Here is a 22,662-nt window from a genome sequence, read left to right on the forward strand (position 1 = left end):
AACAGACAGTGCTAACACTACTGAATTCATGGAATGCACAGCACTGATACCATCTCCCCATCTGGATCATGTTCTCCCTCCCAAATCCCCAATCCCCAATCCCCATACATCTGGAAGGATCACGTTCTCTCCATGCTGTTGAACCAGCACCCCCCCACCACCAACCCCCCCAAACCAACACCACCATCACCGCAGCCTCCTTTTGCTGTGCTCCTGATTCCACCCACCTCCCCCCCCCCCCCCGCCCACCCCCGCCAACCCCAGTTCAGCTCAGCTCCCTCTGTGCTACTGATTCGCTTTCTCTTCACCCCCCCCCCACCCCACACCCACCCTGCAAATGACCTATTGCTCTCCTCCCATTGGGCTTCGCTGCGTTTAGTCCCCGTGCTCTGCTATCCTCCTCTCCCACGTATGGCTGCTTGCAGCGGGTGCTGCGTCATGGGCCATGCTTTTGGCAAATGTCACTGAGCAGGGTCCAGTAGAATGTGCAGGTGCATCATGGTTGAGGGGTCCATGTTCAGGCGTGGCAGCAGAAACCTCACAACTGGCCTCACACCAAAGCTATTCATAGTTACTCTTGCATTAGTTGATGGTTCATTTTCCCTGTCATTTTCTACGGCAGGTGAGATGATTGGATAGGGCATTTTGGAATACTAAATGGATCAACCCTCCTCTTGCCTACCCCCTGGAGGAGCACATCCTCTCTTTCTGCTATTAAACGGTTTTAGTGCTATGCTGCTCAGTGCCTCATTGGATTGCTTGCTAGATTTTCTTATTCCACTGATAATATACTTGTGGTGGGAGGCCAAAGCTGTGATGGGAGCTTATGCCAATGCTACAGGTCACTTGATCCCACAATTTTTTTAATTCATTCATGGGATGTGGATATCACTGGCCAGGCCAGCATTTATTGCCCATCCCTAATTTCCCTTGAGAAGATGATGGTGAGCTGCCTCCTTGAACCGTTGCAGTCCTTGGGGTGTAGGTACACCAACAGTGCTGTTAGGAAGGGAGTTCCAGGATTTTGACACAGCAACAGTGAAGGAACGACAATGTAGTTCCAAGTCAGGATGGTGTGTGGCTTGGAGGGGAACTTGCAGGTGGTGGTGTTCCCATGCATCTGCTACCCTTCTTCTAGGTAGTAGAGGTCGTGAGTTTGGAAGGTGCTGTCGAAGGAGTCTTGGTGAGTTGCTGCAGTGCATCTTGTCGGTGGTACACACCAGCTAGCTCAGCTCAGTACTCTTTAGTTTTATGGATATTGCTTGGACTGCAAAATTAAGTCTTGCAGTTAAGCTAGCTATAAGCTACATTAGTATAACAATTCATCTTTCTACAACTCACTTACCGGTGCTGATTAATCCAAATGTATTTCTTAAAATCAATCTTTTTGTTCTGTGTAAAATTTACTGCACAAAATGCCTATTCCTTAAAATGCTTGAATTTGTTCACCAGACTTGTAACTGAAGACCTTTTGAGAGGAACAGAATCCACACATTCATCGCAGAAAAACACTGCAGAAACTGTGATCGCAGTTGTGGAGCCTGAAATGTCCAAAGATTCTCCCTTACAAGTTCAGGAGCATGCTACTGTTGTACAAGCAACTCTCCCTCAAAGCCCCCCAGGTACACTTCATGAGGCCCAAAATTCCCTGGTGAAGTCAGAGTCACATTTAGTCGTCCACCATGTCCAAAGTTCTCCTGTCCTAATTCACCAATCTCATCACTCTTCAGCATTGGTTCATCCTACCCAGAGTCCTCTTGTCATGCCCAAACAATCCCAGAATGCATCAGTCACTGTTCAGCAGATTCAGTCCTCTCCAGCTATGATGAAACGATCTCAGGAATCGACAGATCGAGTATCTCAAATCCAAAGTGCTCCAAGTCAGTTTCAGAGTTCGTCATCAACTGTCCAGGGTCCTTCTGGTCAAAATCTATTCATTGATGAAATTCATGCTGCAAGTACCAAAAAAGGCATTCACCGAAAAATGACCATTGAGGTACTGTTGAGTTTACCTTTTGAAGTTGTTATAAAATGGCCTTCACCTTGTCGATCATTCTTTCCATTTTAGGTGTGCTTTTGTTCATTTTTAACTCATAAATCTCAAACCTACCTTTTATATTTGATTATAGGCAGCAGAGAGAGAATGGGAAGAAAAAAGACAAAACATGAATCAGTACGATGAGAAGGAGTTTGAGCGACTCCTGGAGGAGGCGCAAGCAAATATGATGAAAGGAATTCCTAGCTTGGAAGTAGAACCTGAGCAGAAATCAATTCTAAAACCAGAGGAACTGGATGGGATAAAACAACTAGGTATGCAGCTTAACACCTAGTAGCCAAAAAAGAGTAGGGTTAGGTGTAGTAAGTTAATCAACATCAATCCATTGATATGTTTCATGTAAGTAACTGGTGATAAAAGAGTACGGTCCTGAGCAGAGCAGTAACAAGCTGCATTATAATTAATGAAGTTATCACTGGATCAAATTAACCTTTATTTCTTTTAATTTCAACTGAGGTAGGTATCAATTGAGATCTGAAATGCTATCAAGCACCAGTGATGCACGGGTTACATACATACTGACAGGGCTGCTTATTTGTAAGTCATTAAAGGCCTGAAAAGCAACAAGAAGATTGTATTTTAAGTCTGTTTTTATCTGAGCCCCAGATGATGGTTCTTGACTTCAACCTGCCCCACTGCATACTTTGTGCCAACTGATGAGCATTTCTGAGTGTAGTACAGTGATGTGTCCTGCATTGTTCCTTGCAGAGGAGGTGACACTGCCTGAACCAGGAAATGAGAAACCCATGAAATCCCCACCACCACCCCCTCCACGCAGATTTTATCCACCTGGCTCTGGCCTGACTACAACAAGATCTGGAGAAGTGGTATTTACTGCCAGGAAAGAAGGCAGTCCTGTTACAGTAGGTATTTGGTTCTGGGCAATAGATGATTATGTTAATGCAATTATTATTTAAAGGTCAAATAACAAGATGGGGAAACTCCAGATCCTTGCAAGTAATCTCAATCCAGGTGTATATGTTTCCATTGATTTTCTACATTTCTGCTCTTAAACTGGTTTTAATTTTTCCTCTACTGTTCACGCTCCCAGAAATGAGCCATAGTTAACTCTTAAGCTTATAATGCCTGACGAACGTGTACTTTCAACCCAATTGTTAAGAGATTTTATCTTTCCCTCTTGTTAGGTCTCCCCACACGTAGGATTTGATATACTCCCGCAATTCTGGCATTAGTTCTCTTGACTTGCCATTAGGCCAGCCTGAAGGGATTCACATGTTCTGCTTCTTGCTCCCATGAGGGAATCTTTTCTTGAGGATTTCCCTTAACTGCCCAGCTGAATTTGGGAGCTGTCCGAATGGGGTCATATGGATACAAATACGCATCCTGCCTTTCCAGACAGCATGTGGGGGCCCCTATGCACTACTCCAATGCATTGTAGTATTTTTCAAGTGTGGCAATAAATGGAGCCAGCAATACCTCAGTAACAGTTAAACCTGGGGTTTCACAATCAATAAATTGTCAGCTGCCTGAGAGATGTGTGGCTTTTAAAAATTGGACTATGCTATGTTACTTATGATCTCACAAGCAGAAGATTTAAGAGCAATGGGCCCACCTGTACCAAATTTAGTTATAGTCAAACTTATCAGTAAACAAAATTTTATTTCAAACTCCTTCATACTTTCAAGAAACTGAGATTGGTTTTCATTGTTTAGACCAGCTTTTTTTCTAACTATTTTTTTAAAAACGGGTTTTGTGCAAATGCTGCACTCGCTAGTGGTTATACTTCTTCTGAAAACATCTTGTGGAAAATGAAAATTGTTAGTATTTTCCATTGCTTTTAAGGTGATGATGTGAATTTCGTTGTCCCAAAATGTGTAGTTTCCAAATTGAAATAAATTACAGTATTTTTACGAAGAGTTTGACTCAGCAGGCATTTAAATATTTGATGGCCCAAGAAAATGCTATAGCAGCATCATAGTGAGAATAAGTTTCTCAAAAATAAATTATTCTTGTGCTCTGAGGGAGAAACCTGACCCTTTCCATGGTGCAAGACCCAGCTTCTTGGATCTGCAGGTGATGGGTAACTCTCTTTATTAATATCTGCATTCAAGGAGCAGAGTTCCAGTCAACATATTACCTAGAAGGACATTTCATAAGAGTTGTTATCAGTATTGGTATAGATTTGGTAGCATCTGTGGAGAAAGAAACAGTTAGCATTTTAGGCCAATGACCCGTTGCCAGAACCTTTCTGGTGAAGGGTCTTTGACCTGAAATGTTCACTCTGTTTCTCTCACCACAGATGCTATCAGACCTGCTGAGTATTTCCAGCATTTCCTGTTTGATTTCTAGCATCTTCAGTATTTTGCTCTTCTTTATAGATTTGTAGGATTTTTGGGTGCGTAATATCTACTACGGTTCTATGGTACTGTGTGAAGACATTCATTGGAATTTTCATTTTTGAAATGTACTTCCTATTTTCTGTAGTGAATTTAGTGCAATGTAAGGCAAAAAAAAAATCTGTGCTGTGAACTGGAACAAGCGTCCAGTTCAGGCATCCAGTGTTGGCATCAAACACAGCCAGATGCTGTGGAGCACAGTTAGATACAGAGTAAAGTTCCTCGCTCTTGCTGCACTAATGTATGCCTAGGTCTAACCTCAGAAGAGCAGCACCTACCACACCAGTGTGATATTTTCCATTTCCCACACCAGCCACTCTTAGTGTCTTGGGGCTGAATTTTATTAGCTCACTGCCACTCTTGACGGCGAGCTTCAAAAGGTGAGTGGCGCGCGCGCGCGCGAGACGTATGTCGTGGAGCCACCGTGATATTTCACACAGTGGCTCATTAATGTAGAGGGGGCGCAGTGCCTGCCCCCGATGATGTAGCGGGGGCGGGCACCTCGTCCCAGGCAACGGCATCCAGAGCCACCGTGTAGGCGCCAGTGCCATTTTTAAAGGGCTTCAAGCGCAGACAGCTAATTTGAATTTTTAAAGAGCTCTGCAATTGTAATTTAAATTTAAACATACAATTAAAGATCAAAGCCCCTCTTCCACCACCGCCCCCCCCCATGACCTAACAAGATATTTATTTCCCTCCCCCCACCCCCCCCCACCGAACAATCGTTTTTCCCAGTCCCAACCTTTCACCCAAACTTTATTCTCTTTGCCCTTCAACCCCTTCTGACCATCACCTCAGCCTATCATAACAGTTTTCCCTGCTCCCCCCACCATCCCCTCTCTCTGTCTCCCCCCCCCCCCCCCCTTGCAATAAGCGATCTGCTTCGGATCTCCAAATGGAGGTTGAAAGGTAGGTTCATTTGCATTCATTAAGCTTTATTAACATATGTAAATTGTGGGTTTTTTTGCCTCGCGGTGGGGGGGACCACCCCGAGGCCTTGCCACTGCTGGTAAAATGGGGCGGGGCCTTCCCGGTGTTGAGGCCTGTGGCGGGCCTCTCCCATAAGGATTTTCCGAGCTCCCCCAACACAACCCCCTACGTCAGGGGTGTCAGTAAAATTCAGCCCTTGGAGTGCGATTGCCAAATAGGGAACAGTGTTGTATTAGGGACCAGTCCCACTGGAACTTTCTTATTTTTATTAAAGTTGTTGTTATTTAACAGTCTGAAGAGAATAGCCCAGCGCTACTGAAGTCACCAAGAAGTCCTGTGGAAGTGAAGGAAATGGCATCTGCTTCTGTCCCAGTAGCAGCTTCTGCTGTCAAGGAAGATGAAGATGATGGTGACCGGATAATGGCAGAACTACAGGTAAATATTGATTACCAATGGTAATTGAAACAGTGCAGATAAAAAAAACTTGAGCTGTTTTTGAAAGAAAAAGTTTGCAAATGTCGTCAAGTTCCCAAAACTCATCATTTTATTTCTTCTAACTGAGATGTGAACAAAAAATTTGAGATTATGGATATTTTAAACTTCAATGACTAGACCAGCTTAGCTAGAAAATGTTTCCAAAGTATATTCTGAAAATGTAATGCTGGTTAATCTAAATCCATCAAAGGTGGGATGCATGTTGAAAGCCTTGTGCTTCCAAATTCCCAGTATCAGCTCTATCATTGTGGGATACCCCTTGCAGAAAAGGCAAGATGAGGCATAGGAGTGAGGAGCGCTAAAGAAAATCAGGGACTGTTGCCTTGAGGCTATGCTTGATCATCTCCTAACAGGTTGTTTAGAAGTAGCATTGACAAAAGGCAGAGAGGTATCGGTCTCCATTAGTCCATGTCCTGAGGAGGTCAAAGGGGAAAGGTAAAGGGAACTTATCCTGAAAACAACAAAAGAAGGAACATTTTATTGTTGCATCTGTGGACAAATTCAAATATACTGCTTTTCATTATCGTGTAGAGCTGCATGAGGTATCTTTAAAAGATTAAAAGTAACATTGCTATTTGAGCAGCCCATATGCTTTTATATTGCAGTAAGGCCTCGGGATCTCTTGGTCCTAGTGTGTTGGAAACTGTTCTTTTTTTATATTGCACAGTGGCATCCATAGCAATGGAGGCGACAGAAAGCAACTGTACGCACTTGAGCTTCCACGTGCAGTTATCCTGAAATTGGACATTGTTGACCCTTCTTCAATGGTTGATGGGTATCAACTGCTTTGATGGCATGTGCATGCGGGTTGAACTCTGCAATCAACTGCCAGCCAGCAAACATGGCTGCCTTGATATCTGATGACCATGTTCATATCACTTTGGGGGGGAAGTGCTATCTCCACATATGCCTGGAACTTTCTTGGGTCAGTATCACCAACTCACTTGTGTTACTGCATTGCCATTGAAGTTGGGGTTGCTGTCCAGGTGTGTAGTCAGGTAAAATGATAAACCAGTGTTAACGTGCATTATTTTGAACATCTTAGAATGTTGCTCTGTTGAATGATGTACATTGCCACTAACGCATCACTCTCCTGCATCATTTGTTTTGGTCTCAAGTAGGATTATGGATTTTAAAGGTAACACAAAGGCTGCAGGATTAGAAGCAGGCAAAGTAACAAACTAAAGTGTGCCAAGCAGTCTAATACCCCAGTCACTTTATGCATGACAATAGTGCTGCTGGAGGCAAGCCCGCAATATAATAAACCATTAGCAGGGCTGTTGAAGGTACCAAAGTACCTGTTGGGGCGTAGCTTCCTGGGGTAGTTTTGACTGCTAGCTGTTGGCTACAGCCAAGTTTAAACAATTGCCACCAGTGCTACTTAGATTGGGCCTTCCATCTTGGGTGAGGCTGATACTGGGCTGGCCCCTTACAGTCTTTCACTCTCATCCGGAAAGAGTCTATGATCATGTTCATTAACTTAGAGATTTAACTTTGCATGAAACCCACGCTGATGTGATTGCTTTGCAACATTCAGGCGCAATTAATCTACTGTTGCTAAATTTGCTGTGCAGTATAAACTCTGCAATTCAGCAGCAAAGGAGTAGATTTATATAAAATCATAGAATGGTTACAGCACCGAAGGAGGCCGTTTGTCCCATCGTGTTCGTGTCAGCTCTTGGCACAAGCAACTCAGCTAGTCCTGCTCCAGTGCCCTTTCCCTGTAGCCTTGCAAATTTTCTCTCCAGATAATTATCCAACTCCCTTTTGAAAGTCATGAAAAATCTGCCTCCTCCACACTCTCAGGCAGTGCATTCTAGATCCTAACCACTCGCTCCATTAAAGGTTTTTCCTCATGTCGCCGTTGATACTTTTGCCAGTCACCTTAAACCGGTGTCCTCTGGTTCTTGACCCTTCCACCAATGTAAACTGTTTCTCTGTCCAGTTCCTTATGATTTTGAACACCTCTATCAAATCTCCCCTCAACCTCCTCTTCTGTAAGGAGAACAGCCCCAGCTTCTCCAGTCAATCAATGTAACTGAAGTCCCTCATCTGTAAATATTTTCTGCACCCTCTCTAAAGCCTTCACATCCTCCTTTAAAATACAGTGCCCAGAATTGGATACAATATTCTAGTTGAGGCCGAACCAGTGTTTCATAAAGGTTCACCATAACTTCCTTGCTCTTGTACGCTATGGGTAAGAACCTGGTCATCAGGTGCGAGGCGATCACGTTGCTGTATGTGGCGCAGGTCTGGCCCATACCCCACTCCTGTGCCGTGGCAGTCACCCGAGCCATCTTCCGCTTTATCTGGAGGTCAAAAATGGACCGTGTCCGCAAGGACATGATGTTCAAACCTCTGGATAAAGGGGGGGGGGGGGAAGTTTACTCAACGTCGCCCTTATCCTGATGGCCTCCTTTGTGTGTGGCTACATCAAGCTGTGCGTAGAACCTCAGTACGCAAACACCAAGTGTCACTATGTGCTGAGGTACGATCTGTCCCTGGTGTTGCGAAGGATGGGTCTGGCCACATTGCTGCAGAAAGCTCCATTCAGTTGGACTGTGCCGTACCACCTCAAGTCCATCAGGCAGTGGCCTGCACGTAATAACCTCAAGGCCCTGTAGGAAGAAAAGTTGGTGGATCCAGTCAGATGGTTCCCCAATCAGACTGTCAAAGTCATTTGGCAGAATGCCTCATCGCTAAAACTTTCAAACAAGCACCAAGACGTAGCTTGGCTGGTGGTGAGAAGGGCCGTCCCATCTGCCTTCCAATTTGAGCTACTCCTCAAGTTCCCATCCCCCTGAAAAGCTAGTTTAAACCCTCCCCAACAGCACTAGCAAATCTCCCTGACCATTATATGTTAGAATTTTACATTATGTTTGAAAGTGAGGTAGTTCAATCTGATGCCAGGGTGTTAAATTTGAACAAAGGAAATTATGAAGGTATGAGGGGCAAATTGGCTGAGGTGCATTGGGAAAATACATCAAAGGTATGGCAGTACATAGGCAATTATTAGTCTTTAAAGAATTATTACATAGTTTACAGTAACTATACGTTCCTTCAAGGCACAAAAACTCCAAAAGTAAAGGTAGTCAACCGTGAGTAATAGTAGTAAACCTGAAGAATACAGCAAAGGAGGACAAAGAAACTGATAAAGGGCAAATAGAATATGAATGTAAGCTAGCAAAAAATATAAAAATGGACTGTAAAAGCTTCTATAGGTATGTATTTGGCTGAGGCAAATGTGGGTCCATTACAGGCAGAGACAGGATAATTTATAATGGGGAATAGAGAAATGGCAGAGAAGCTAAATGATTACTTTGTCTGTCTTCACTGAGGAAGATACAAGAAATCTCCCAGAGTTAGAGATTTAAGGGATTAGGGAGAATGAGGAATGAAAGGAAATTAGTATTCGTAAGAAGGTTGTATTGGAGAAATTAATGGGGCTGAAGGTTGATAAGTCCCTGGGACCTGATATTCTACATCCCAGAGGGTTGAAAGAGGTAGCTATGGAGATGGTGGATGCATTGGTGACCATCTTCCAAAATTCTATAGATTCTGGAGCAGTTCCTGCAGATTGGAAGGTTGCAAATGTCACCCCATTATTTAAGAAGGGAGGGAGAGAGAAAACGGGGAATACAGCCCTGTTAGCCTTACATCAGTCGTTGGGAAAATGTTAGAATCTATTCTAAAGTATGTGATAAATGGACACTGGGATAATAATGATCTGATTGGGCATAGTCAGCATGAATTTATGAATGGGAAATCATGTTTGACAAACCTGTTGGAGTTTTTTGAGGATGATACTAACAGAATTGATAAAGGGGAGTTGGTTGATGTGGTATACTAGGATTTTGATAAATTCCCCCACAGGAGGTTGGTTAGTAAAATTAAAGCACATTGGATAGAAGGTAATAGACTGACATGGATTAAGGATTGGTTAACAGGCAGAAAGCAGAGAGTAGGAATAAACAGGTCATTCTCGTGTTGGAAGACTGTGACTAGTGGGGTACCGCAGGGCTCAGTGCTTGGGCCCCAGCTGTTCACAATATATATCAATGATTTGGATGTGGGGACCAAATGTAGTATTTCCAAGTTCGTGGATGACACAAAACTAGGTGGGAATGTGTATTGTGAGGAAGGTGCAAAGTGGCTTCAAGGGGATTTGGACAGACTAAGTGAGTGGGCAAGAACGTGGCAGATGGACTATAATGTGGAAAAATGTCGAAGTCATTGAATGTTTAAAGTAGAGATTGACAGATTTCTAAATACCAATGACATAAGCCGATAAGAGGATAGTGTGGGAAAAAGACATTGAAGTGGATCATTAGCCATGATCGTATTGAATGGTGGGGCAGGCCCGATGGGCTGAATGGCCTACTCCTGCTCCTATGATCCTAAAAGCCACTGCATCTCCTTCCGGACCTTCATTGCAAAGGCACATTCCAGAAGGAGGTGGGTGACGTTCTCTTCCCCACCTCCTTCTGGAATGTGCCTTAGCAATGAAGGTCTGGAATGAGATGCAGTGATTTTTAAGAACATAGGAGCTGGAGTAGGCCATTCAGCCCATCGAACCTGCCCCAACATTCAGTACGATCTTGGCTGATGATCCATTTCAATGCCTTTTTCCCACACTATCCTCATATCACCTTATGTCATTGGTATTTAGAAATCTTAATTAATTCAATATTGAATTAATTCAATTAATTAATGATGGTATTAAAGCAATAGAGAGGGAACCCCTAAGTTCAGGAGACCAGGATGGAGAAGCAGTTTGAGTAGCGATGAGAAAGCATAAAGGCAAGAAGTCACTTGTGGGAGCGGTGCACAAGGCCACCTAACATTAACCACATTGCCGGATGGCTATAAAGGAAGAAATAATGGCAGCTTGTCAGAAAGGTACAGTGATAATTATGGGGGATTTTAACCTACATATAGACTGGAAAAATTAGATGGGCAGAGGTAGCCTTGATGAGGAGTACATAGAATGTTTTCAGGATAATTTCTTGGAACTATACGTTCTGGAGCCAACCAGAGAGCAGGTTATACTAGACCTGATATTATGCAAGGAGGTTGGATTAATTAATGACTTCATAGTTAAGGCGCCCCTAGGTAGCAGCGATCATAATACGATTGAATTTTACATTCAGTTTGAGGGAGAGAAGAGTGGGTCCAAGACAAGTATTTTAAACTTAAATAAGGGCAATTATGAGGGCATGAAAGCAGAGCTAGCTAAAGTGAACTGGCAAATTAAGTTAAGGGAGAGGTCAATAGAGATGCAGTGGCAGGCATTTAAGGGGATATTTCAGAATACACAGAATAGATAAATTTCAACGAGAAAGAAAAATTCCAAGGGTGGGACCCACGTGGTTCACAAACCGTTAAAGATGGTATGAAACTTGGAGAAAAAGCATATATTTGTGCAAAGATGGGAAGCAGGTCAGAAAATTGGACAGAATATAAAAATCAGCAAAGAATGACGAAAAGATTGATAAGGAAGGTAAAATTAGAGTACAAGAGAAAGCTTGCTAGAAATATAAAGACAGATAGAAAGAGTTTCTTTCGATATTTAAAAAAGAAAAGTTAACAAAGTGAGTGTTGGTCCTATAGAAAGTGAATCTGGGGAATTAATGGATAAGAAGAAGATGGCAGATGAATTGAACAGATATTTTGCATCGTTCTTCACTACTGAGGATACAAGTAACATCCCAGTATTAGCTGTAAGTCAGGAAATGGAAGGGAGGGAGGAACTCAAAAAAAATTACAATCACCAGGGAAGTGGTACTGGACAAACTGTTGGAGCTGCAGGCTGAGAAGTCCCCGGGTCCTGATGGACTTCATCCTCGGATGTTAAAAGAAGTGTCTAGTGAGATAGTTGATGTGCTAGTTTTAATTTTCCAAAATTCCCTAGATTCGGGGAAGGTTCTGTTAGATTGGTAAATAGTGAATGTATTCAAAAAGGGCTGGAGACTGAAAGCAGGAAACTACAGGTCATTGAGCTTAACATCTGTCTTAGGGAAAATGTTAGAAGTGATTATTAAAGACGTTGTAACAGGGCATTTAGGAAAAATTCAAGGTAATCAGGCAGAGTCAACATGGATTTGTGAAAAGGAAATCATGTTTAACCAATTTATTGGAATTCTTTGAGGGAGTTACATGTGCTGTGGATAAAGAGGAATCAGTGGATGTATTGTACTTAGGTTTCCAGAAGACATTTGATAAGGTACCACATCAAAGGTTATTGCAGAAAATAAAAGCTCATGGTGTAGGGGGATAACATATTGGCATGGATAGAAGATTGGCTAGCTAACCGGAAACAGAGAGTAGGCATAAATGGGTCATTTTCTGGTTGGCAAGATGTAGCAAGTGGTGTGCCACAGGGATCTGTGCTGGGGCCTCAACTTTGTACAATTTATATAAATGACTTGGATGAAGGGACCGACCGTATGGTTGCTAAATTTGCCGATGGCACAAAGATAGGTAGGAAAGTAACTTGTGAAGAGGACATAAGGGGACTGCAGAGGGACATAGATGGTTTAAGTGAGTGGGCAAACACCTGGCAAATGGAGTATTATGTGGGAAAGTGGGAAATTGTCCATTTTGGCAGGCAGAATAAAAAAGAAGCATATTATTTAAAAAGTGAGAGATTGCAGAGCTCTGAGATGCAGAGGGATCTGGGTATCCTAGTGCATGAATCGTAAAAGGTTAGTATGCAAGTACAGCACGTAATTAGGAAAGATAATAGAATATTATCATTTATCACGAGGGGAATTGAATACAAAAGTAGGGAGGTTATGCTTCAGTTATACAGAGCATTGGTGAGACCACATCTGGAGTACTGTGAACTGTACTGGTCTCCTTATTTAAGGATGTAAATGCTTTGGAGGCAGAAGAGAGAAAGTTTACTAGACTAATACCTGGAATGGGCAGGCTGTCTTACGAGGAAAGATTGGACAGGCTAGGCTTGTATCCACTGGAATTTTGAAGTCTAAGAGGTGACTTGATTGGAACATTTAAGATCGTGAGGGGTCTTGACAGGGTGGAGGTGGAAAGGATGTTTCCCCTTGTGGGAGAATCTAGAACTAGAGGTCACTGTTTAAAAATAAGGGGTCGCCCATTTAAGACAGAGATGAGAAATTTTTTCTCTGAGGGTTGTGAGTCTTTGGAATTCTCTTCCTCAAAATGCGGTGGAAGCAGCGTCTTTGAATATTTTTAAGGCAGAGGTCGATAGATTCTTGATAAGCAAGGGGGCGAAAGGTTATCGGGGGTAGGTGGAAATGTAGAGTATTTAGTTGAGCCATGAACTTATTGAATGGCGGAGCAGGCTCGAAGGGCCGACTGGCCTACTCCCCCTAATTCGTATGTTTGTAATACAGTACAGTGGTGACTCAGTTCACTTGCCATTTCAGGTTATATTTACAATGTATACTTACATTTCATGTCAAACCTTCTCTGGTGCACACAGTCCGAGGGGTTTAACATGGTTTCCAGCCCCTCAGTGTACTCTGGCGGGAGGGTGTTAGCAACGAAATTGCAGGGAAGTGGAAAAAAACTGCTGAGTCTGTTCTGCGACGCACCATTTTTTTAATATACTCATTGTCAACCTTTGTTTAACCAGATTCCAAACTGATAAATTGAGAAAACCAACCAGCTAGTGAACCATGAATGTGGTGCTGTTTAAATGTGCCTCAAAGAAAGGACAGTGGATTGAGTAGTTGGTTTTGGTGCACTCTAAATATGGAGTGCAGCGATTGCATTAGCTAAGCTTTTGAAATGATGTCCACATCAGAACATGTTTGTCAGCTGGTTATTTGATCACACTTTTTGCAACTTTACCATAAATTATTCATGCATGTTTTAGCAAACTTTTTTTTGCACTTAGTTGTTCTTTCTGGCATATGTGCTGCAATTCGTTTGACAAGTGACATATGCTGCTTAACATGACAAGGCAAGCTGGGACCCCCATTTGAATGCAGTATTGTGAAATGCCTGTCAGCCCAATTTACCTGCAGTGGGTTTTTGGTGAATTTGCTAATGTGACTAAGATGTTTGCAGCACCTGTTGTGTTGTGTCCCTTTCTTTACTTCGATGACAAAATTGTTATGCTTGTCTCGCTGATGTTTTTTGGATCGGAGTGTACTAGGTACATAATAGTTCCATGAAGAAAGCCAAATTGTCATCTGAATAGTCTCAACTGGCTGTTTTGTGATGTTTATGGAGAAGCTGTAATGAATGCTTATAGCTGAGTTAATCTCATAAATGAGTAACATTTCATTAACATTGTGCTGCTCGTTTCTATATGTGACACATATCAAACGATAAAGGGGTACATGTTTCTGAAATGACTTTTGGAGTGATTAGGAACACTGGGACTTATGGTTGGATTGTGCACAGAAATGCATCTTATCTTTTTCCATCTTAAAACCAAAAACAATGAATGATGAAATAACGGCCTTATAAGACTGAGAAGTTGAGTCAACGCAGGCAAGATGCATTGTCAACATCTGTGTCCACAATTTGAGGGAACTAAGTTCACCGTCACTGAGGAATTCCCTTTCTGAAATGTTATAAATTATATAATTAAGGAGGGTTTTCTATTCCACTCCAGCTCACCAGTTTAACAATTACTTAACCACCCTAGGTGTTTAAAAGAATCTTTTAAATTTCAAATGCAGAGTATGTGGCTAATAGCACTTAGCTTTGAGAAATGATATTTCTGAATAGTGAGGAAGAGTGTTTTGATCTATAATTTGGGCCCTCATGTCACAAATGGCCATGTCTTGCTTCTGGCAAAAATAAAACCAAACTTTTATCTTAAAATTGTGAACTGTTGAGACAAATAATAAGAAACACATGTTATTGGAAGCAATCCACATAGTTGACAGTTTCTCTCAAAATGGCCAGTGTACAAGGAGTTGCAAATTATAAGAAACACAATTCAAAGCACAGGTACTCTGGCAGGAGAGTGCCAGCATATAAATGAAATTGGATTTCCTCCAGAAAGCTTTGCTTGTTGATGACATTGAGTCGACAAAAGCTTTTTTGTCTACAGGGAGCTAAGTCAGCCATTGACTCGGAGCACCAATTCTGGAGCAGCTTTGGGTGAGGCTCAGAACAGGTTATTCAGCTGTCCTTTGCTCTTAGAGGAACTTAGAGCAGAGTAAAATGATTATCAAACAGGAGGGAAAATGGAATACAGGTCAATGTAATTACTTCAGAATATTGGAAATGATCTCAAAGTATGAAGATGAGAGAGAATAACTCTCACAGTGGCGCAGTGGTTAGCACTGCAGCCTCACAGCACCAGTGACCCGGGTTCGATTCTGGGTACTGCCTATGCGGAGTTTGCAAGTTCTCCCTGTGACCGCGTGGGTTTTCGCTGGGTGCTCCGGTTTCCTCCCACAGCCAAAGACTTGCAGGTTGATAGGTAAATTGGCCATTGTAAATTGCCCCTAGTGTAGGTAGGTGGTAGGGGAATTGAGGGAAGGTGGGGATGTGGTAGGAATATGGAATTAATGTAGGGTTAGTATAAATGGGTGGTTGATGGTCGGCACAGACTCGGTGGGCCGAAGGACCTGTTTCAGTGCTGTATCTCTAAAAGTAAAAAAAAATATTTGGCATTCAAAATGCCAAGGAAGTACAAGCACAAAAACATCACTGGCCTGGAAGCCTCACTGGCTCTGATTTTAACAGTTCGGTGGGTGAGCAAAGATAATAGAGTCTTTGTATTAATCTTTTTCCTGTTGAAAGTAAAATCCTTCCTATCAAGTCGTATCATTTTTGTGACAAGTGTTGTCAAGAGTGATTTAAAATGTTCAGAGGCAGCTGGACAAATGTTGCACTGAGCCTTCACCTCTCCAATGTTACAATGCGAAGTGTGACCATTAGCTAGAATACTGTAATCCTAGACCAAGCCCCTCAAGGAATCCCACTGAGCATTGTGCAGCTATCATTGTAATCCAATCTTATGATTATTCAGCTTTCCTGATTCAAATGTGTCAAATTTGCACTGTTTGTACTTTCTTTGCAGCACTACATAGAATAATGTTGCTAATTTCATTTCTTTTAAAGTGAATTATTTTTCTATGAATGTGGAATCTATGTTCACAAATATACATTTCTATTGTCTCAAGTACTTTCAGAACAATCTTCTAGCCCACAAAGTTAGACATTATACTCCATTTCGGATCTGTAGGTAGTTGCAATCCTTTACCCAAAGAATTTAGAGTTTAAATTTACACAACCTGTTTGAAACCAGAGTTTATGGAAGGCTCCACTTTCACAAGCCTGTCATTGGAAACAATCCACATAGTTTACATTTTTCTCTCAGAACAACCAGAGTACAGAGGAAGTTGATCTGCTTTTAGTGGCATAGATTAGCCCATTAATCTGTGGCAGTATTTTACTACTTTATTTTTGTAGAAAAAAAAATCTGTAGTTTTTTTCATTTTCTTCCAGTTAATTCTGAGGTCTTTTGAAAAATCCATTTCATTCACTTTGTTGAAGTGCAGGGGGTTAAAAAAAATCCTGCATAGAAGGAAATACATGTATTTAAGGAATTTCAGGCCCCCAGGCAATGCATAAAGTTGGGGGTGTTGAGGGAAATCTGCAATATCCTGTCCAGCTGTGTTCGCAACGTGAGGTGGAAATTTTGTTGAATTCTCAGCCCGTGATTGTGAGCAAGTCCAGGATTGCAAAAGTTAGATTTATATTTTGATTTGTAAGGTGATGTATTTTTTTACTGAAGCTAAATCATTATCTGTACAGAATGAGTAAACACTGAATTCAAGGAACTATCTCCAGCTGGCCAGATGGGAGTGGGGCTGGGGTGGGCGAGATGCTCCAGAGAATATGCATGCAGTTCTTTTCAAAAGACCACCAACTCTCCCATGGTGTTGCTCACAGTTAGTCAGAGGGTATACTGTTTTATAATAATGTTTATCATCAAATGATCTCGCGTAAGTCTCAGAGAATCTAAAGGTGATGCGTACAAGAATTGTTCACTACATAAAAGACTTTTAATACGTTATGGAGTATCAAACTCTGGATCAGTTGTGGAGTGATTTCTAATGACTGTCAAAATGAAATATCTCACCTGAAAGAGACTTCTTCAGTGTTGGTGGTTAGTGTCTCATTCTGCACCTTCTTATGGTTTAGTGAATTGTAAATAAAATGTTTAATGGAATTAAAATGTCCCATCAGCAACTTGTGAAGTCCAAAAAGTCACTTTTATGCACAAATTCAATTTCTACACAAATCAGTTGCAAGAAAAGTGATCTAATTGGCATTCTCTCCTACATGAATTTGAGAATGTTGTGCACTTTGACCATGCTATACTTAGTTGCTGAACTATAAATAGTAAAAGTTTCCTATTTACATTTAGTAAGTTTTTTTACTGACTAGTTTTGTGATCTCAGTTTTGTTTGACAAATTGCTTTGCAGCATATCTTGGAATTGTCCTATTGTCTGTTGTGAATTGGAAGCTGATCTTTGCCATAAAGAAAGAACGTTGCATTTAAATAGTGCCTATCATGACCTCAGGACATGTTAAAGTGCTTTACAGCCAATTAAGTACTTTTGAGCTGTAGTTATTGTTGTAATGTAGGAATCACAGCAGCTAAATTTTGCACAGTAAGCTCCCACAAATAGCAATGTAATAATGACCAGGTTATTTGTTTTAGTGGTGTTGGTTGAGGGATAAATATTGGACACCAGAGATAACTCCCCTGCTCCTCTTCAAAATAGCATCACTGGATCTTTTTACTTCCACCCGAGAGGACAGATGGGCTCGGTTTTACGTCCCATTTGCATGACAGCACCTCTGACAGTGCAGCACTCCTTCAGTACTGCACTGGAGTGTCAGTCTAGACTTTGTGCTCAAGCCTATGGAGTGGGACTTCAACCCACAACCTTCTGAGTCAGAGATGAGTGCTACCAACTGAGCTAAAGATGACACCTTTTTGGACAACTAAATAGGATTTGTCAACTATTTCCAGAATTTGTTGGCATCCAATAAACTCAAAACAGCTGCCTTTGCATTTAAATTCTTCAGAGACTTCATCAGTGATAAAGTTGAGCAGTTTGTCATTGAAGTGGTAATAAACTGCTGTATGCCAATTTATTGATTAAGTGTTGAAGTTAAAGTATAAATTTTTTGATCTCAGACATCACGGATTTGATTGCACATTTTTTGAATTGAGCTGGGTTATTTACCCTACACTCTGATTTTGTGCCTTAGCTGGACTCTGCAGTAAAGTGATATGTGGTTCATATTTTTTGGCTAACATCCTGTACTTTAATCTCTTAGGCTTTCCAGAAATGTTCAGTTATGGATGGAAACTCAAAACCAGTTGTTGAACAGCCGAAAGTTGAAATACAAGCCAGAGATGTAAGGTCCACAGCCTTATTATCAGCCAAAGAAAAGAAGGTAAAATTTATGGCATCAGAAAGTGAGCTTGCAGTGTTCCAATCTTTTCTGCTTCAATACTAACCAAATCCCTTCTCTGTTATTGTCTAATTCCTAAAGCTCTGTGAACTCTGTATACTTTCCAGCCAAAGTGTCTTAAATAATCTCTACAGAGATTCTGCAGATAACAATGCTGTGTTACCTGTGTACTAAACCAGATATTAACTTCCTCTTTTAATGACTTGTTTGGAGACCGCATTCCTCCTTATAACTGTTACCTAAAACTCTCTTCATAGAATTGGATTAAATATTTAAATAAAATGATTTTGAAGACTTTCTTTTCTTTTGAAAGCTAGCCAGAAACATATTCCCAAAATATTGTCATTGATAATACAGCACAGAAGGCAGCCATTTGGCCCATCTGTGCCAGTTGTTTCATAGAGCTATCTAATTTGCCCCACTCCCCTGTACTTCCCCCAGAGCCCAGTATTTCCACTTCAATCAGTGAAATTTTGGTTTGTGCAATATTCAAAACATATGTAGCAAATAATACTTGGTTAGCAATGCTACCTGGTTGTATTACAGCTGTAATCCCACTTTTATTACTCTCTATCTTCCATTTTTAATAAAATAGGAAACTCACTGTGTAGTGATTGCAAAATGGAATCTACAAGTTTTTGCCAGGTCCATTAATGTGGTGTACCACTACACTATCCAGTATTCCTGAACATGTTCTTGCATTTGGTTTCTTCATAAATTTACCCATTATGAAAAGTAAAAGGAACCATCAATAATATACATATGACTGCAATATAGGAAATAATGTACATCAAACAGCCTCATGTTCATCATGTGTAGCTCATCAGTATGTGTTACTTTTACAGTTTAGTAATCAGAAACATGGGGTGCTTCAACATTCAGAAACAAGAGCTCCATCGAAAGCAGAATGACAAAAAGTGTCAAGCTGTAAAAGTCTTATTTCAAAATTTCCCCTTCTTTGGCAAGGAAGAAATATAAAAAAATATAGCATTATGATCAGTACAGTAGTGTTGTTTTTCCCAAATGATTCTGATTATTTGATTTGCTAGAGATTGACACGCTTTAAACTTGGATATTATTGCCAGCCAGTAGAAGTCTCCTTTATCTGCACTTGAAAGATATTTCTGATTATTGTAAAATGTCTTCATGTAGGAGTCATTCCAGCTCTCTGCTATAATCCCATTAAATTGATGAAGGATAGGAAAATATCAAGAAGGTTGTTTTACTTTGAAATCTTGGATATCTTCAAATCTCAACTGAATGCATTTATTTCCTGAGAATTGATAAACTAGCTCTGCAAAATCATAAACAGAAGGTTGAAGGTAACCATAAAATACCCAGAAATCTGACCATGAAGTACAATGCCTGCATTAGTTCAAAGCATCAAGTTTGCAGAAACTGCAATCGAATATATTTAAACATCAGTATATTAATTTTATAATTAACATCAAAGATTAAATGTTGCACAAAAGCAAAGTATTCCTTTGCATATTGTATGGCCATTTCCAATATGGATGAAATAAATCAAAAAGTGCTGGAAAATACTCAGGTCTGGCAGCATCTATGGAGAGAGAAGCAAAGTTAAAGTTTCAGATCAGTGACCTTTCATCAGAACTGGCAAAGGTTAGAAATGTAACAGGTTTTAAGCAACTAAAATGGGGGTGGGACAAAAGAGAACGAAAGGGAAGGTGGTGATAGGACAGAGGGTCACAGAGAATAACTGACAAGGAGGTCATAAGGCAAAGGGTGTGTTAATAGTGTGAAAGACAAAGCGATAGTGCAGCGAGGGTGTTAGTTGACAGAATAATGAAAGCCCTAGCCAAAAGCACAAACATGAAAACAAAACAGTGGGCAGGCACATGGGAACATTAAACATTGAGTTCAATAATTTCAGAGCGTGACCCACCCCCCCCCCCCACTTTTTTATTTTTAGTTTTTTTTATTTCTATTTGATTTGATTTTAGTTTGTTGTCATCATTCAATTTCTTTTTAACCATGTGCCTGCCCACTTTTTTTTCATGTTTGTGCTTTTTGGCTAGGGCTTTCATTATTCTGTCAATTAACACCATCTCTGCACTAACACTTTGTCTTTCACCACACTATTAACACACCTTTTGCCTTTGCCCCATGACCTCCTTGTCAGTTATTCTGTGACCCTCTGTCCTATCAACACCTTCCCTTTTGTTCTCCTTTGCCCCACCCCCACTTTATTTGCTTAAAGCCTATTACCTTTCTAACCTTTACCAGGTCTGATGAAAGGTCACAGACCTGAAACGTCAACTCCGCTTCTCTCTCCACAGATGCTGTCAGACCTGCTGAGTATTTCCAGCACTTTTTTTTTAATTTCAGATTTCCAGCATCTGCAGTATTTTGCTTTTATTCCAATATGGATGATTTCATTAAATGTAGCCTATAAAATCATTGTGCTTGTTCAGGACACTTCAGTTGCTGGAGCTGACCATTCCTTGACTGCATGTAAAATGGCTGCCTTTCAGCTTTGTAGAATGAAAAAAATTATCCGTGCTGAGAACCAACATCAGTCGTTGCTTTTGGTTTTCTCAGTGGATTACATTCCATTGCAAACATGGAATTCAATGGCACCAGCTCTTAGTGGGTCTAAAATTTGGTTGTGTCAAATTCTTCAATGCCTTTAATGTTAGAACAATATTACAGTGTGCCTAAAATAAATCCCAAGACCATCATGCTATAGTTTTTGACAGACCTATCCTATAATCTAGAGAGAGAGTAGTTTTATTTGTAGATAATGTTACATTGTAAACAGCCTTGATTTTCCTGGCTGAGATCTGTTCCTTTGTTCCACTCCATACTTGTAGTGGGAAGGCTCACTGGTTAACCTACTTCTTTAACTCTACTTTTTTCACTTACTCTTTTAAGCTAAGCTGTCAATTGATTATCGTTACCAAAAAATTAAGGAGCTGGAGGTCCTTTTAATGTAGGTTTGAAAATGGACAAAATGTGTAGGAGACTGATTTTACACTTCAATCTACATAGTTTAAATTCTGTAGTAGTTATGCTTGTCTGAGTCATTGGGTCATGGGTAACATTATAGAGGAGCTCTTGATTAGCTGCAATTTTGGTAAAAATACTGCTCGTTTCATGTAGTCAATCAAGTCGCATACAACAACAGAAGATGGTCAAAACTTTATTGGGCAGGCACGGAGTACCAGTGTTAGAAATCAAATACTTCATTGAATCAAAAGGTGTGTTTTAGCTAAATTTTAACTATATACAGTGTAAAAAATATAAATACACCTCATTCACAAATGCATAATTATTTAAAGTGCACGTTTGTAGGCCATACAGTAAAACTGGTCTCACCAATGGTTTTTGTGAATGCTTCCATTTTAATCTACCAGAAAAAACATAAGTTATGTTTCCAAGTCTGTTATTTCCTTGTTGCAGAATGTGAGAAAACAGCAATAATCATGGCTACTATTTCAGTGCAACATCTATTATCTGAACATACTTGATACTGCTGCATTGTACAGCATGCATTCAAGTCGTATTACAAAATGACTATTGTACCTAATTTTTGAAGCCTATTTTTATTTTGAAAGGAAGCCCCAACTTTGTGTTTTCTCAGTTCATATAATGGGAGTTTGCCGTGCTGTGTGTTTGATTTGCGGTGCAGAGTTTTATGTTTGTAATCTGTTTTTAAACATCTGTGTTTTCAATTTTGAACAACTTTCATGTAGATTGCTAGAATGGAAATTGAGGCTCTATTTTAACTTTTCGATACTATCTATATTTTTTTAAAAAATGCTGCTGTGGAGACCTTGGTCTGATGCATAGATTATTGCTGTTAAGAGGAACATTGTCCCTACAGAAAATGCAAAGGGTCTTCTGTACCTAAAAGCTGGACTTTTCTTGACTTGTCACAGAAAATCCCATGGTATTCAAACACAGATTGAAGAATAAGTGTATTAGCTGTGTTTCATTATCCTGCTATTACCTATACTGATTTCTGTCTGGATTTCTGCTGGTGGGTAAAGTAGATGCTGAAAAAGATAATTAACCAACAATAAACAGGAAAAGATTTGTGAACTAGGAGCATGAAAATTTTATTGAAAAAAAAACTGATATCACAGATGTCTTACAATTTCAAACTTGAATCAGATTCTTGGTTTGCTGTGCTTGGCGTGATGCAAATTCCTACTAAGATATTCCTGCTACAAAATTCAATTTATTTTTTAAAAAGTTGTATTAGCTTCCTTGGCCTTGGCTGTTGAGCACCTAGGCGTTACTGCTGTTCTTCTGGTTTTGGAGCTTTGACTATTGGTGATAGGCTTTAGTGCTGCCAGTATTTCTTCTGCAGGGTTCAGATCTGATGCTAAGGGCTGTTTAGATTTTGGCTTGAG

General features: G+C 40.6%; 1 protein-coding gene across 12 annotated transcripts in view; it reads left to right on the forward strand.

Annotated features, from left to right (window-relative positions):
* si:ch211-285f17.1 (sickle tail protein) overlaps positions 1-22,662 on the forward strand; it is an 815,052-nt gene that overhangs the window by 711,883 nt on the left and 80,507 nt on the right. For all 12 annotated transcript variants that reach the window (XM_068013806.1, XM_068013809.1, XM_068013831.1 and 9 more), the window contains 5 exons: positions 1,453-1,996; positions 2,130-2,310; positions 2,765-2,919; positions 5,635-5,778; positions 18,146-18,265. In XM_068013806.1, coding sequence (XP_067869907.1) covers positions 1,453-1,996; positions 2,130-2,310; positions 2,765-2,919; positions 5,635-5,778; positions 18,146-18,265 — 1,144 coding nt within the window. The remainder of the gene's footprint in view (positions 1-1,452; positions 1,997-2,129; positions 2,311-2,764; positions 2,920-5,634; positions 5,779-18,145; positions 18,266-22,662) is intronic.

This window comes from Heterodontus francisci, chromosome 2, assembly GCF_036365525.1.
Source record: "Heterodontus francisci isolate sHetFra1 chromosome 2, sHetFra1.hap1, whole genome shotgun sequence".
Taxonomy (NCBI): Eukaryota; Metazoa; Chordata; class Chondrichthyes; order Heterodontiformes; family Heterodontidae; genus Heterodontus; species Heterodontus francisci.